Here is a 17,179-nt window from a genome sequence, read left to right as displayed (position 1 = left end):
AAAGAAATAACAATACTATGAAGAAGTTGACACCCCTTCACAAAGCCTCCTACTTAGATGATATCAAAGGGTCAAAAAATATATTTTAGGTGGTCAAATTTTTTTTTTTAATAATCTTAAGAGACATTACAAAGAGAAATAGGATGGAATAGATCAAAAGAGTAAGTCCCTACTTTCTTTACTTGATTAAAGCTAGAAAAATAGAATTGATTTATCTAAGCATTCACTTGTTAATTTGACATTTCCGCAAAACATCTAGAAGATCATCTTTTAATATATCCCTAAATTCTTGATAAAAATCAATAGAAAGTAAATCAAGACTTGAAGACCAACCTTTCTTTATTTGGAAAATAACTTTCGTAATTACTCAAAAGTAATAGGCTCCATAAGAAGATCATTTATTTCCTCAATAACTAAAGAAGGAATACAACTCATGTTAACCCTTTCCTCATATACCTTAGTTGGACTTTTTTACTTAAACAAAGAAGAGAAACAAAGAACCACTTCCATATTAATATCCTAAGATGGCTTACTTGAGAGGAGTTGATAGATGAAATAAAATCACTACTTTCTTTAACTAAATTATGGAAAAAAAGGAAGTATTTTGATCCACCTCTTGAAGTCAATTAATTGAATATTTCCACTTCTATAAAATATCTTCTTGAAGTTTCCATTCACAAAAAATTTCTAGATAACGAGGACTCCTACAAAAGTATTTCCCTAATACACCAAATTCTCTAATATGAAAAGCAATATTATTGAATCTTTCTGGAACCTATTTCTTATAGCAAAAAAATATTATTAAGTCTAAATTTGTTTATTATTTAAGCTTGACCTTAATAAATTGAAGCCTTTAAAAAATGAATATATAACAACATCAAAGGGGGGCTTTCCCTCCAACCATAATAATACTTCCATATTCTCACATATAGCTTGATCGTGAAGCCATAATAACTAGAACTTGAAGGGAAGCTTCTTTATGATAGAAAAAGGGGATGGAAATAGATTTATAGGCCATTAACTTGAACCCTTCCATGAAAATTTTTTAGAAGAAGTAATCCATTTGCCTCTAGTCTTGTGTTTAGAAAGAAAAAAATCTATTTGTGTATTTAGACATGGAAGAAAAGGCACATATCCTATTATCCTAAGTGAAGAGACCACCATTTGGTTTAACATCTAATCCTATTATCCTAAGTGAAGAGACCACCATTTGGTTTAACATCTAAGAGACTAAAGAGACTATTGGGATTTTACCATTAGTGGAGCTAGGTTAATTCCTAGTCGTTGTTTCTGGTAGCGATACTTTTGGTTTCAATTTTTGTATTAATTTATCTTAAATTTATTTTAAATAAAAATAATAAATAAAATTTCTAAAGTTGGTCCAAAGTTAACATTTTAAGAAAATTTATTTTTCAAAAAATAAACAATTTGTAGCATTTTAATTGGTTTGTTAAAATTCAATAGTATTAATTTATTATTTGTTTAAAAAACCTACAACCAATCAAATTCCATCTAGTAAAAATTTAATTTATTTTAATGACAGAGTGCTTGTAATTTGTATGGTGGCAATCGATCAAATGACATCTAGAAAAAAAAACTAATCTACTTTCTAATGTTTCAATGTATGCATATATTGTGAGCAAGAAAAAACTAATATGTTTTATAATTCACATGATTTAATTGAAAGTTGACCAATCAATGTCATTTAGCAAAAAAATCTTGTTTTGTAATATTTCTATGTATGTATATTATATATTAGGAGAAAGCAAAAAATTAATATGTATTTTCTAATTAGCACAACTTCTCTAGTAACCAACTCATCAAATTAATATTTCATGGTGAAGACATTACATGTTATTGTTTTTTTTTCGTTTTTCTTTTTTCTTTTTTTCTTCATAACATGGGTTATAGTTCACATCATGCAATTATCCATGAATGTAGAATGTAGATGCACCCATGACACTTGAAGAACATGAAGTGGCTTGGATTACAACTAAAAGATGGATTTTATTTAATATTTATTAGCATCCATGATTTTCAATTTTGTGTAAGTGAGGTTTTGTTTTCTATATTTATGGTTATGTATTTTTAGTTTGTGTCAATTGTGTTTGGTTTGGAGTGGAACCTTGTTTATTATGGTGTAGTGGTCATGGCTAGTATTGAGAGCATGTTTATACACTTTACATATTAAATTTTGAAGGTTTAATGCCATTTTATAGAGTTGTCTTTTCATTGAATTCTTACAAATCAAAATTATACACATCTTTCTCTTGTGCAATGTGCATGGTTGTTTCTCACAATATTTTTTTTTCTCTTATGATGTAGTAGTTGTGGCTAGGTTGGAGAAAAGATTAGGGTTTTACATGACAAGATTCTGAAGGCTTACTTTCATTTTATATAGTTGTTTAAAGTTTCATGTCATTGTTGCAAATAATTTTTTGTTGAATTTGTGTTTGTCTTTATTCTCTTCTTGTTGTATTAAGGAATGTAGAAAAAATAGATGTTTTTTCTAGAAATTAAACATTCAAGTTATGTAGGTGTTAAGTTGTAATTTAGATACAATTCTAAAATCATCCATCTCTAGAGATAAATGGGATACCATCACTTTATGCTTATTGTAAAGTATGGGAATAAGTGTTCACAAGTTTATGCATGCAAACTAGGAACTAAACCTATTTCCAAATGATTACACTTAAAGGATGAATGAGCTCAATAGATTAAACCTTAATTCTATTAGGAAAAGGGTTAAATGTTGTTTGGGTTCCACTCCTTTCGATTGAGTTGAAATGGATAATGCAAAGGAGCATTTTAAATGCTAGATCTAGAGATAATGGTGAAAATTGACATAAATTAACATGGACATATAGTCTCAAATTTGCTATGCAGACATAAAGATAGATCTAAAATGAGGAAAATGAGTAGAGCCTGTGACTAGAATCTGAGCTTGAAAATGAGGGACATTGGTGCTCTAGATGACCTTGTCCTCAAAATGTCAGATGTGGAACACATAAACTTTTGTAATATGCAAACTATTCATAAAGAAAATGTAAGGAAATTTACTTTACTTTTGCTAAAGAAAATGCCAACTTTACATAAATTATTTTTTTTGAAACTTACCTAACTATTCTAAATCAAGAATTGAAATGTACAATCAAACATCATTTGAAAGAAATTACATAAGCAAACAATAAATTATACTTTCCTTCCAACATTAATTAAAATGCAATAAGTAAATGAGAAGGTTAGAGTTTACAAATGTTTTTCTTTCCAATCTAGAATCTCATACAAGCCTTGACCTATTCTACAAGAGGGAGAGCATCACCAGGGTGCTTTACCTCCAACCATAGACCTAGTTGTCCCTTGCACACATTCCTTACGAAAGTGGCCCTATCCTTCACGAGGGTGTAGACACAAGACTAGGTCTCATTGTCATTTGAGCTTGGTGTTTAGAACCTACACGATTCTAGTTGGTCACACACTATAGGTTCCTCCTAACTCTACTATGATGTTTTGACTAGGAAGTGTATATGATTCATTTGAATTGATGGACGCATACAAAACATTGCACCACCTTGGCCAAAGGCAAAGGTTTTATAAAGTTGCAAGCACGTTTAACACGCTGTCAAATTTCACCACCCTACTCAACTTATTCATCTTTACTCAAGTTCTGGTTGACTTGAGTGGTGGACTTAACCACTTATGACATGTGCTAACTGCATTCTATCAACTAATCAGAGAAAACTACTCTAGACTCAAGTGAATGTATTCAAGTCAAATTTTAGTTCAATTTGATGTATTCAAATACATGCAAAGGAGTGCTTGAGAGTTACTACCCTCATGATAATTTCATATTAACCTTTCACATTAATAGTTATGCAAGTGTTGCTTCTAGGCACAATGCATGCATATATGTTTGTGCATTTTGTGCACATGCATGCATACATGCATGTGTCTTTCCACATAATTGATACATCTCATGTGTGCATCCTTGCACATGCATGCATACATACACATGTCTCCCTTTTCTTTGTTTTCTTACACATTCACTATATTTCCATTTTTTCTTTATTGCACTATGAACGTTGGAACATTATTTATCATTGGCATTCAAGCCTTATCAGTTGACTGAAACACATGGTATTCTTAGTTACTGGGTTTATTGCCCTCTTATTATGTATTCCAAAATTTTATTTATATAAAGCAAAGGTTACTCCATTATTTCAATACACGGTTTGACCCATAAGGGTCTGCATTATGTTGACAAACTATAGACAATGTCGTACTTGACTACATAATAATTTGATAATAATAATAATGTTGTTAGAAGTAACCTTATTTACAAGCTTAGAATCATGATGATGGTCAATGGCCTTTTTTGTTACATTACTGTGATAATATTTGATACAACACATATCGTGTTTAACATAATGAAAAATAGAGCGATTCTATAATGGTTAGATTACTTTTGCATGCTTGGTTCTTTTATATTATCAAAAGACATGAAAATCTCTTGACTATGGCATCCATACGATGAACTAAGATTAAGTTCAATATTTAAATCATTTCAGAAAGTATTGCTAATATAGATTGATACATTCACTACGAATGAAGAGCTTTAAGAATCTCAACATAGAATAAATGGAATGACGACGAAACAAACCTACAAATCTGACTCGATAGAGCTTGAATGATATTGGTTCTTCTTTTCAGACCACAATAATATGCTATCCCAGCTCGATTACCTGTGATCATCTTTTACTGTATTTTTCCAGCCACTACTCCTCAATACGTGATGATGAATAATTTCCATCATTAGATGTAACAACAAAGAAGTAAGTTCATGCCCTGAAATGAGTTCCACCAGAATCACCCCAAAAGCAAATACATCATTTTTCTGAGAAACAATCCCAGTACTAACATATTCCGGAGCCATCCACATGACATAACTTTGCCCTGTAATTATGATACTGTCGGATTTCATATAATTATGCACATAATTCATACTTTTAAAAGTAAATCCTCCACAGAGCATAAAAGTTTGGACAAAGGTGAAAAATGAAAATAAATCATCCTCAACAAAATATATGTTAAAAACAAAAGGCATTTTCATTCTCATGTAAAGAAGGATTGTACTCTTTTTTTTGAGATATTAATCAATCAAATGTAGCTTTTGCTCTTTTTTTTCCATCTAGTAGTCATGTATTGGAATATATTCCCAATTCACAAGTCTAGGGGATATTTTTTTTTGTTACTATATATTTATTTATTGGGAGAGGGCCTTTACTTTTAGTTTAATTATCAAAAAAACATGATATAATATAAAAATAACATAAAAAAATAAAGATAAACATGCAAGGAAACATTTACAAATCATATACAATACATATATTACCTTAGAGAAATCCCAAAGAGTGAAAAAACAAACTTGAGTGAGAATTGTGCTCCTCACCCCACTATATTAGTCAATATGTAGCTATTACATCACCAATCTTATTAATTAGAGCCAAACAATATGTATAATACTCCTTCACAATTTCTACAAGACCTTACAACATAGAAACAATATTTTTCACACTTTGCACATGAAAATGAAGGTCATGTTGGATGTTGTTGAGAAGTTTGCTGGAATAATGTGTTGTCATTGATGTCAACATATTCTTCTGTGTATTCCAGTGTTGCAGTTTGGTTGAATGAGTTGGTTTAGCTTGTGTATTGTAGATGAGTTGATGCAGATTAAAAGTTTTTTGGTATGTTATCTATAGATGGTTCATTTCCATTTGCAGAGGTCTACATGATGTTTTGATTGAGTTTTGAGGTCCAGTATTGAGGATGTTATTTAGTTGTTCACGTTATTCGATATTCTGGTTTGTGCTCTGTATTGCTCTGGAATTGTAATATCTTTAGTTGTAGATGTATGGGATGTGTTTTGGATGTTGATGTGTGTCATCAGTTCGGTTGGTTCATGATTTGGAAATCCACAAGCAAATCTTTTAGGTTGATAGTTAGTTATGATGGTGTTCTTGAGCTCAGGTAGTGAGATATAATGATTCTGGTAATTTGAGTTATTGTGGTGCAATTCACGTTGCTTGTGAATATCTCTAGATCATGTTCTATGTGTACTGGTGATCCGCATTGATTACTATGCACATGTTATTGAAGTTTTTCTTTGTCTAATGATGTTCTTCGTGTTATGTGACATTCTTGGTGATTGTAGCATGTTGGAGATGATCTCCACGTAATTGTTGGAGGTGTTGCGTACTTGCGATGGTTATTTGGGTCCAGACTATGTCTTAGCCAATATTGTTTTGGTCTGCATGTATTGTTGTAGTGTGTGAGGTTATTATTTTGTAATTTGTATTGAGGGTTTAGTCGACCTTGAAATACAGGTTGATGTCTTGTATAAATAAATGTAATAATCATGTAAGATGTATGTTTGTGATCTTTGAGGGTGTGTATGATCAAGTTGTATGTGTGAACAAGTGATTTGATCTTTCAAAGTGTGAAGGAGAGAAGAAGTGTTGCAGAGCAGACTGTGTGCTTAATTGGAACTGTACCCAGGCATATGGAGATGTTATTTTCACAATTCATGTAATCTGAATTGTTGTCTGAATGATTTTGTAAGTCAATGAGACTTCTTGTAAGCCAATGAGTCTTTCCTAAAGGTTGTAGCCTTTCTGGGTTTCTTGTTCGAGCAATGAGCTCTAGGTAGTGTGCCTGAATGCATGTGCATTCCCCATTGCAAGATTTCATTTACTCCTAACATTGTATTATATCATTATGGGTAGGTTCCCATTGTGGTTTTTTCCTTAACTAGGTTTTCCACATCAAAAATCTTGGTGTTATGTGTGCTATTGATGTGGTGTTGTCTGATGCTTTAACTGCTAATTATTAGATTTGATTTGTGGTTTGAGTTGTAGAAAGTTTTGTGCAAACTAATTCACCCCCCTCGCCCCCCCCCCCCCCCCCCTCAGTTTGTTGCATTGTTTCCAACATGTCACAACAAGAGCCAAATGTTCTCCAATCTTTGTAACCCTCTATATGACACTCCTTTATACTTCCATATAAATATCTTCATAATAAGCATTTTAAAGAAATACAAAGATACTTTTAGAAATGTCAATACAAAACATTATCATATTCAACTAATCAAATATTATATCTAATGTGAAACTTATATCCTATCATACTAAACAATCATATTATAAGTCTAATGAAGAGGATATGAATGGGCTAAGCCTTATCAATTCCTTTATGTTTATAAGAAAGTGTCCCCACTTTTTTTGTAATATGGCTTTTTTTTTTATCAAAATATGCATGTGATATTTGCTTGGGCTGGGTTGGTAAAGTATCCTTACAGTCAATGAAGTATGTAGTGATACTCTTACTCATAGTAGAGTGTGTATAAACCTGAAAAATGATATCTACATCTAAAGGAGGTGAAATGTCTAAAATATGATGCTCAAGATGAGAGAGAGGGGCTTCTTTTAAGTGAGGTGTCTCATGTCAATTCAATTGATAAAAAATAACCACATCATAGATTCCAAACTAAGATGGGAGATCAATTTTGAAGGAATTATCTTCTATTTGTTGTATAATAGTGTAAGGGCCATATCTAATAGGCTTGATCTTATGATGTTATTAACATTTTAACCTTTTTAATCCATATAAATACATAATTTATCCCCTAAGTGTCATAAATTGTATCCTCATACAATTCCATGCTCATTTGGGGCTCACTTTGGTGCTTCTCTTTTCTTAACCTTGATTATGCCTAATTATGCTAAAAAAATGCCTAAATCTAAGGTATCAACTCTCTCTCTCTCTGACCTTGTTCTAGCTCTAGAGGACTGGACTAGGGTGCCTAGCACCTTAGTCCCACTATACTAAAACACTATCGCTATAGTCTAGCCAAAAGGGTGCCAAATTTGAACCCTCTAACAATTGGAAAATGTTGAGTGAGAAAATGATCTTTATGTCAACCTTCTTGTAATGTTCAACATGTTTTGTGAGGTTGAGTATAAAATCATCTTATCCTCTCATTTGAAACATCTCTCAATCATCTCTCTACAAGTTTCCAGTTCAATCCCAATTGAGCAAGCAATTAAGCATCTTTAAGGTAGTGAAGGAGAGGTCAAGTATTCATATTTTCAATCATTTAAGATGGCATTTATGTGAATGCATGCATGATCTTCCACTTAGCAACATAAAGCTTTCATGAAGACTTCTAGTCAAATATATTCATTAGTAAAGGTATAAATTTCAATTCAACATTTCATTTCAGATCTAGCTTATGCTTTGCAGGGGGAAGCTCTCTTTTCTATCTATCATCATTATAGGGTTAATTCCAACCTAGGGTTTGACCTACGCAAACTCCTATACAACCAACACCATTTTCCTCTCTTGTGTGTACTTTTTAGACTTAATATCTAGAAGTATTAGAGAATTATAAAGTGTAGACTAAGACAAAGAGAACCAAATTTTAAAGAAGTAGAAAATCTTGTTCAGTGGCAACTGTTGTCAATGTCTGACACTTTTCCAATGAAATTTCAACCAACACTTTCGGGCTTAAATTGCAGACATAGGTTTCTCTTCGATTCCCATTTCTAGGTTTTTTCTTTGAGTTTAAATATTTGTTCTATAACTTGTTGTTTATGTTTATTGTTAATTTAAAATCTTCAGAGCTAGTTTTTATATTTTCTTATTCCATCTTATTAATTCATATCAAATCACAACAAGAAACTAACTAGTCATTGTGCCCAACTCTCCCAAGGGTTTGTAGTTGGGCCTATTGGTTATTCCCCCAGTTTATGTTGATGTGAATGGGTTTCAATTTCTAGTTTGCATGTTTAGATTAGTTAAGCCCATTGCTCACCCCTCTACTGTAATCCCCAGCTGTGAAGCTAGAAGGGATGTGATACTCCTTACACTTAGTTTGAGAAGTATGAAGATATACCTATACTCATGCATGAATATTTGCAATATTTTGAATAAAACGAGAATATTGGCATGTTCCTTTTGTTGGTGTGATGAAGTAGCTAGAGGAAGAGTAATTGGAATCTCACATGGATAATGAAGTTGATATCCATATTATATCTCGAAAGGAGAATGGTCTAGTGGAGACATGTGTAGCCCAATTATAACTATGATGCATAACATGAAGATATGCATCCCACAATTTATTCTTATTTTAGTAAATCTTGACACACTAAATTAAAATTTCTTTTATCACTTCAATCTACCCATCCATTTGTGGAAGAATTCTATAGAGTATCAAATTCGAACCCCCAAGAGCTTCAAAAATTATTTTTAAAAGTGGCTCAAGTAGAAATGCGATTATATATAATAAAAAGAGGCAAACCAAACTAAAACCATTATTGACAAATAATTCAACAACCTTAGGAGAATCAATATTTTTCTTGCAAGGGATAAATATGACCATTTTTTATAATTGACATTTCACAACAAAAATGTAATTATGTTGCCTATAAGAAAATAATTAATAAAATCCATACAAATAGACTTCTGTGGTTGATAGGGAATAGGAAGAGGTTGATACAAATTGAGTTTATAATTATTAAGCATAGCTTGGCTACATAGAGAAGATTTACCAGTGAAATATTCCCCTTAATTCTTCATGTAGGGTCAATAAAAGTACTATATAAATGTTAAAGAGTTTTCTCGCTACCAAAGTGTTTGCTTTAAGAAGAAGAATGGGCTCCCTTAATTAGCATAAACTATGCACATAATTAGTAGGAAAAAATAATTGATTCAACTTATATAACCAACCATCTCTTATCGTTTAGTCAAAGAAAGAGTTTGGTTGGTGATAATAGGATATTACAAAGCATGTATAACAAGTTCAAAATATGTATTAGAAATATACAAACATTTCCAATCCTCATATGCAAAAAATATAACATCTAGGATATGTAATGCTTTGGTTGGAAGGCGACTCAACAAATTAATAACTTTATTAGTAGTGCCCTTTTTATATTTAATGAATATGTGGGAACTATTGAATATACTAGGTTCATTTTAAATGATACTATTCTTTAATATTAGATTATGAATTTAAAAACATAAGGTGTTGGTGATCAATGTGAAGAATCATTTCCTTGTTAAGAATGTAGTGCCTCCATTATTTAAAGGCATCCAACTTGTTATCATAGGTGTTATAATTGAGCTTGGCTATGGAGAGGCTTTCAAAATGATAGGCTATATGATGTCCTCCCTATTCGAGAACTACTCCTTTAACATAGTTGGAAGTATCTTTCTCAATCTCAAATGGTTGACGAAGATCTAAAAGAATAAGTATTGGATCTTAGCAAAGTGCTTCCTTAGTTATTGGAATGCTTGGTATTCTACTATAGACCATGAAAACTTCTTTTGGTTGGAAAATTGGTAAACTATTCAAGAAATATAAGTTTTTTTTAATGAATTCTATAGTTCATGTGCCATAATAATCTCTTTACATTTATAGAATAATGTGGGATAATCCAATCTTCAAGAGCTTTCGCTTTCTTAGGTTTGCATGAAATCTATTATAATCAATAACAAAACATAGGTATTTGATAGAGCATTGACCAAAGAAGGATTTATTCATGTTAACTTGAAGTTGGTGTTGTAGTAGAAGATCTAAAGTAGTCTTAACATGTTAAATATGATCTTCTACAAACTTACTAAACACAAGAACAAATCTAAATACACATTGATGAAATTTTATAGGTGAGCTTTGAAAATATAATTAGTGAATTGTACAAATATGGTATGAGCATTACTTAGTCCGGAAGGCATCATTAACCATTCATAAAGCCTAGATTTAAATTTAAAATTAATTTTCTAGCAATTAGTACTTGATCCATTTGTACTTAATGGTAGCCTAAAGTGAGATCCATTTTTGTGAAATAATGAGCTCCCTCAAGATGATTAAAAAAGGTAATCGATCCTTGAAAATTGGCATCTATTGTTTACAATGGTTTTATTTAAATCTCCATAGTTCATACCATTCTCTATTCATCCTTCTTCTTCTTAGGAATAGTAAAGGCTAGAGTGTCACAAGCAGAGGTGCTAGGTTGTATCTTCCCTTGTCCTATGATATTTTTTTATCAACTTCTCTATTTCTACACTTTCACTTCTAAGAGGAATTATACTAATTTTTTTGGCAAGGAAGACCTTAAAACCAAGTATATAGAAGAACTGATAGTTCTAAAAGGTGGTTAACCTTTTGGCTCTTCAAAAACATCAAATTATCTTTCCACCAAGCTTCTCATAGCATGGGGTGGCAACCTATCCTAATTATCCTCCTTAGCTTTGTGAAAGATATAGAGTGTTAATAATTTTGATAAGTTGACTTGTTCAACCATAGGCTTACCTAGGATAAAATGTGATTTAAACATGGAAGCATAGGTAAGATTATAAGATTATATACCATATCATATTTTTTAATATATTAGGTGGTTAGTAGTCCACCATAAATTGCACTACAATCATATTGGAATGGTTGTCCAAGAAGGAGATCTGAGAAATCTAATGGTGTTACATCACCTTCAACTATTTCCTAGGAAGGCCCAATGATAAAGGCCACTGCACAAACCTTGTTGATTACAAGGCCTATGTTCTTACACCCAACCAATATGGGATGTTTGAAGATGATCATATGGTAAGGCATTGAAAAGGGGTAACCAATATTTCACTAAGTAGATGCCATTTTGCTTCCATTATCAATAATCGAAAGAGCCATGGTATACTTGATTTGATACTTTTGTATGAAAATAAACCAATGAGAGGCCTTAGAGTAATTCATAGTCATTAGAACAAGGCTCAAGTGAGGCTCTTGAGGATTATTAAGCTCCTACATGGGTAAATCCTTGACCTCGTCCACATTCCTTTATTGCTCTTTTACAAGGAGTGCCTTTCCTTCTCTCTAACTTTGGAGTATCATGGGTTCCTCATTAGAATGACCTTGGCAACATTTTTGATAACTATACAATCATTTTATTTCTAATAGTGGTAAGGGAGGATGACTTATTTGAAAGTCATGATTGGCTAATAAGGTTTCTAGAGGTTCTAGAAGTACCCTATTGCATCCATTTTTTAAGCTGTAACTTATTTTTTGTAGCCATTACAAGCTTAAAAGTCATATCTAAATATTTGAATTCAATCATAGCTAATTATTTATGAAGGAAATGAGACAAATTGGAATTTGTTTTAACTACAAGTACCTCTTCAACCTCCAAAACATTAATATTTACTTAAAGCTTGTTAAAGGTATCAATACATTGTTGCATTTATTAACCTCAAGCTTGTTTAAGTTGTAGCCATTGGCTTAAATGTTTTGTAGGTAGCTAAGGGCAGGTCCCCATGCGACTGCTAAGCTTATTTTTGCTAGCAACAACTACTCAATATTTTTAGGAGCAATTTATGTAGTTGGTGGCCCCATAGATATTTAATTTTGTTGCTTATCTTTTAAGAAATTATCTCAAATTTTAGTTTTAGATGAAATCATAAATAATAATTTATGGAGTAAATTTAGGAGAAAATATTGGAGGAAAATAAAAAAGAAGGGAAAGAAATTTGTGGAGCCGCATATCATTTTTCTCAATAAGCAGTTGCTGCTTATTTTCAGCCCCTCCTATTTTTTGAAAGCTTATTGTTAATTTTTAAGCAACAACTACTCCACTAAAATAGGGAGAGATTCCAATTTATCCTTTCCCCCTAAATAACAATTTGCATAGGGACACATTAGATGCTTAAATTTAAGTAGATAATGCACATAAGCAACCACATGGGGATATGGGGTAAGAGGATATAATCTTTCCTTAAGAGTTGCTTGCAAAGTTGACTAATAAGTGATCTCATTACTATTTCCATAAACATTATTTGATGATTTTGCCACTAATCCAAGACTAGATTTGACACAATGAACTTAGTAATTTGCATTTGGGGGTAAGTTAGACAGGGTTTTGTTTCAAAATATGCCTCAAGATTAGACATATAACCATCAATTTAGCTTCTTATCATTAAAGATTCCATCAAAGTCTAGTAATAAGTCAAAAATGATGATTCGGCAACCAAAATCCTATGTGTTCCACTCTTTGCCCACATAATGCTATTTTCACTATAGTGTTTGCATTTTTGTGATGACATTCAATGCTCTCACCATTTACAACAAGTGGCAATTCACTATTCTTCATTTTCTAATTAAGGTACAAGCTCACAACTTGTTATACAAAACCCTCAAGATGTTCCATATCATTGCAAACACCTCTTTGACCTATTTACAACCATGTTTTCTTGAAAAAACCATGCTTTTATGTTGGTCTTATTTCCAAGTTGCTACTTACCTAAAAAGCAAGAGGAGGCTTGACTATATGCTAACTTGTTGCAAGTAAATGCCTTAGATGTGTACTCATAATCATAATTATTTTGTCTCTCCTACTTATGCTTCGATTAGTATAAAAAAGAGCTTCCTTCCCTCTTATTCTCCTTTACAACCTTACAAACTCACTTTCTTTCATTTTTTTTTTTTAATATTATTATATGTACCTTAAATATTATTATTATAATTACGTACACCTCTCTTCACACTTGCAAAGCTTTCATTTTGCTTCTATTCCCTCTTAATCCCAAAGTTTGCTAAACTCTATATTTCAAAATTGTTGTCTCCTACTTTACATGATCTTTCCTACCATTCCTACGTATTGACTTTCCCTTAAGGCAAGTCCTTATGTAATTGTTTAGCTTATTTTGTCCAGCAATCATTGTTTGACTTTTTGAACAACAATTCGTGGAGTTGGTGGATCCATGGATAGTAAAATTTACAGTTCTCTTAAACGATATTTTTAAATGAAATTCTTAACAAAGAAAGATTTCAATTTATTCTTTTCTCCCAATTAAAAATTAAATAAAAACTCCAACTACAAAAAATATTTAATTACAAAATTAACAACAAATGCTACAAAAATCTGCCATATTATCTAACAAAATCCAAAATAATCCATATCATCTAGCAAAGCCAAAAATAGGTATCTATTGGAAGAGAATAGTCTTATCTTCCTCGCATTCATGTATAGAAGAGATTCGGTGTACCTTTCGTGAATATACTCCATATTCAAAACAAATATTCCAACAAGGAGATTTATAATTTAGACTGCAGACGTAAGAAAAATTATCATGCATTCCGCTAAAATGAGAACACTGAAGTTTTTTTTTTCCTTCTTGTGGTGGCCATGTCACGCCAAAGGTATTCCGGAGTTATAATTAAATTATAATATTAAGAAATAACTAACAACAAGAAGGCAAAAAACAACTGGTTAGTGATTTTTAATGAAGGCAGCAACACCACCCAATTTCATCACCCAATTTCATCTCGTATGGTTCTGTGCTGTCTACTTTCTTGCATTCCGGAAATATAGATGGAAGGACCATCTATGGATTTGAGGGTGTGAAAGGAGAGATTAGTTTGTGAGTGTGCAACAAGAGTAGAGTTGAATTTTTGGGTGTGATTGAAAAAGAGAGACACATTTGTGGGTGAATTTTTTTGGTTCCATAGGGGGCAGCATGACATCCATTAGGCTGCTGCTCCCTCTTCAAATCACTACATGTCTGTGCACAGCATGCCCCTCCTCATCCTCATCCTTATCCTCATCTCCTCCTTTATCTGGGTTAATACCCCCTCTTAAGAACACCCCTTCATTATTCCTGAAGGGTTCTTCAATAAACACCCACAAGCCTTATAAGGTAAGATTTCTCGTAATAGTAAATTTTGGGCATATGGTTTTATTTTCGACTGTTTGATTTATACTAGGTCTTCACTGATGACTTATTATCAGGGACTGTGTTTTATGAACTCTACTCCAGTGGGCGCGCCAATGCAATGGAAGAAACCCAAAGGAGAAGAGGATGGCTCAACAATGTCAAGGAGTGTCGGCTTGGATGAAGAGATTCCTAAGGAGACGGATACAGGTGGTGCCGGTACGGCTGTATTGGTTCCCGAGTACAAACCAATTCCAGACTTGGACTATTTGCAGGTATTTTACTAATCCCAACTGCCGATGAAGTATTGAATTATTCAGTACATGGGAATTGAAAGGCATGAGATTGCACCAATTTTTTACTTTCATACAAATGGAGCTTGATTTAATTGATATTTTTTAATCTGGTTGGTAAATTCTCAACTGAAGTCGGGTTACATGGTTGTTGAACTTGATGTTATTACCAACCTTGCTGATGGGTATGGGATTCCCTTTCTACGAGTGTCTCTCTGTTCCCCCTTTTTCCAAATTAAAAACCGTGTCTGATATTACTCAAGCAAGCAAATAATTTTATCAATTGAACAACTAAGATTCAAAGAAGCTTTCCTCGTACGAAACCTAGAAACGCTCACATTTGTCTCCACACCCGAAGACACAATAATTACAGCTTTTGGCGAACACACTTGAATCTATTTTTTCTTTTCAAGGCTCGCTTGTGCCGGCATAGCCTCAATTCTGCTAGATTGATTTGGGAAGGGTTCCCGGCAAAATGAAATATTGATATTGTTGTATTAATTAGTTGGTACATTTTCTAAAAGATTCGGATACTATTGTTAGATTCAAAAAATCAAAGTAGATTAGGATCGTATTTTTTTGAAGTTACTGTTATTGCCAATGCAACTTATGAGTTGTAATTTATCCACAATATTTATACATGATTGAGTAACCAAGTTCCCATTAAATTACAATTGAATTCTAGATCATTTACTTGGCTTATGTTTCTATGCTGGAGGCATTTTAAAGATCTGCATTGATAAAGATGACGATTTGAAAGAAGAATAGGAAAAAACGAATCGTATCTTATTGTGTGCACTCAGAAAATTAGGATTTAATCGATTAAATTTGATGGTAACAAATTACGTGGCCGATTGTTACTGCATTCATCACCCTTTCAAGACAAAATGTGTATACCCACACATAGCAATACTGAGACCATCCCCTAAACCTTATTTTTATCCATGATACGAAGCCCTTATTCCCTATCAAACCTGATAAAAATCAAACATAAACCGACCCCCTACACAAATTAATCAACCCCATTACACCTGCCACCTCAAAAATTTCAACCAGTTTTATTTTGGAAGAGGCATTAGTCTGAGTTCGAAGGTATAGTTGCATGCAAAATATATTGTAAAGTATATTAATAAAGTATATTAATACATCTATTCAGTGTTAAATATGTGGGTGAATTGTCTTGCAGTACATAGACCACCAGTGAGGCAGGATAGATACCCATTTTTTGCTGATTGTTTTAGCCTATATCATTCTAACATTGACAATGCACTCCCCTTTTGGGTGAGTCCACCAGTGAGGCAGGATAGATACCCATTTTTTGCTGATTGTTTTAGCCTATATCATTCTAACATTGACAATGCACTCCCCTTTTGGGTGAGTCCACCAGTGAGGCAGGATAGATACCCATTTTTTGCTGATTGTTTTAGCCTATATCATTCTAACATTGACAATGCACTCCCCTTTTGGGTGAGTGTTTTGTTTAATAAGCAAACAAAATATATGTGATTGTATAAATTTAGCAGTTAGCGAGTGCTCAAAACACTATAATAAGTTAATGCACTAGAAGATGTGTTGTTTTTGGGGGTAAATTTTGTTTCGGTTGCAAATTCTCTTAGGTTCTTCAAAGATTCAGCTCCTGTGGATTGAATGGATTTTAAATATTATGTGTATATTTTTACCAAATTTCTTACTGTTACAGAGTTGTTCAGAGTTCTGAAAATCCATTTCTCACCCATAAACTACTTGTTGCACTCCCCAACTTACTATCTGCCCCCAAACATTGCACATTGCTTTTCATTTCTCACTACAAAGGTTATGTATGTATGCGCCAGTGATATTTTAGACATGAATATGATAAGTTATTTATTGGTTTAGTTACTATATCTTCTAACCGCTATGTTGGGGAAAACAAATTGACAAATGATTTCACATGGAAAACGGGTAAAAATAGGAAGTAGGGAAGAAAGTTGTAAAAGATGCATTGAACAAAGAGCCAAAACTGGCATGTTATTTTAATTCTATGGATTGAAGATGCTGCATGACACTAGATTCAAGGATTTGTAAATGAAAGCTGTTTCATGCTAGAGATTTCCATGAAGAGCTGGTGAAGGCATTCCATAATCTTTCTCATC

General features: G+C 32.6%; 1 protein-coding gene across 6 annotated transcripts in view; it reads left to right on the top strand.

The window, feature by feature from the left end:
- Window positions 1-14,180: 14,180 nt before the first annotated feature.
- Window positions 14,181-17,179, top strand: part of LOC131070435 (uncharacterized) — a 44,302-nt gene continuing 41,303 nt past the window's right edge. For 2 of the 6 annotated variants that reach the window (XM_058005961.2, XM_058005960.2), the window contains exons 1-2: window positions 14,181-14,739; window positions 14,832-15,029. In XM_058005961.2, the coding sequence (XP_057861944.1) occupies window positions 14,560-14,739; window positions 14,832-15,029 (378 nt within the window). In that variant the 5' untranslated portion in view covers window positions 14,181-14,559. The remainder of the gene's footprint in view (window positions 14,740-14,831; window positions 15,030-17,179) is intronic. The other 4 variants (XM_058005962.2, XM_058005963.2, XM_058005964.2 and 1 more) reach the window with 4 other exon arrangements.

The sequence above is a fragment of the Cryptomeria japonica genome, chromosome 3 (genome assembly GCF_030272615.1).
Source record: "Cryptomeria japonica chromosome 3, Sugi_1.0, whole genome shotgun sequence".
NCBI lineage: Eukaryota > Viridiplantae > Streptophyta > Pinopsida > Cupressales > Cupressaceae > Cryptomeria > Cryptomeria japonica.
The sequence above is the reverse complement of the archived record's forward strand: the minus strand, read 5'-3'. Positions and strand labels throughout refer to the sequence as shown.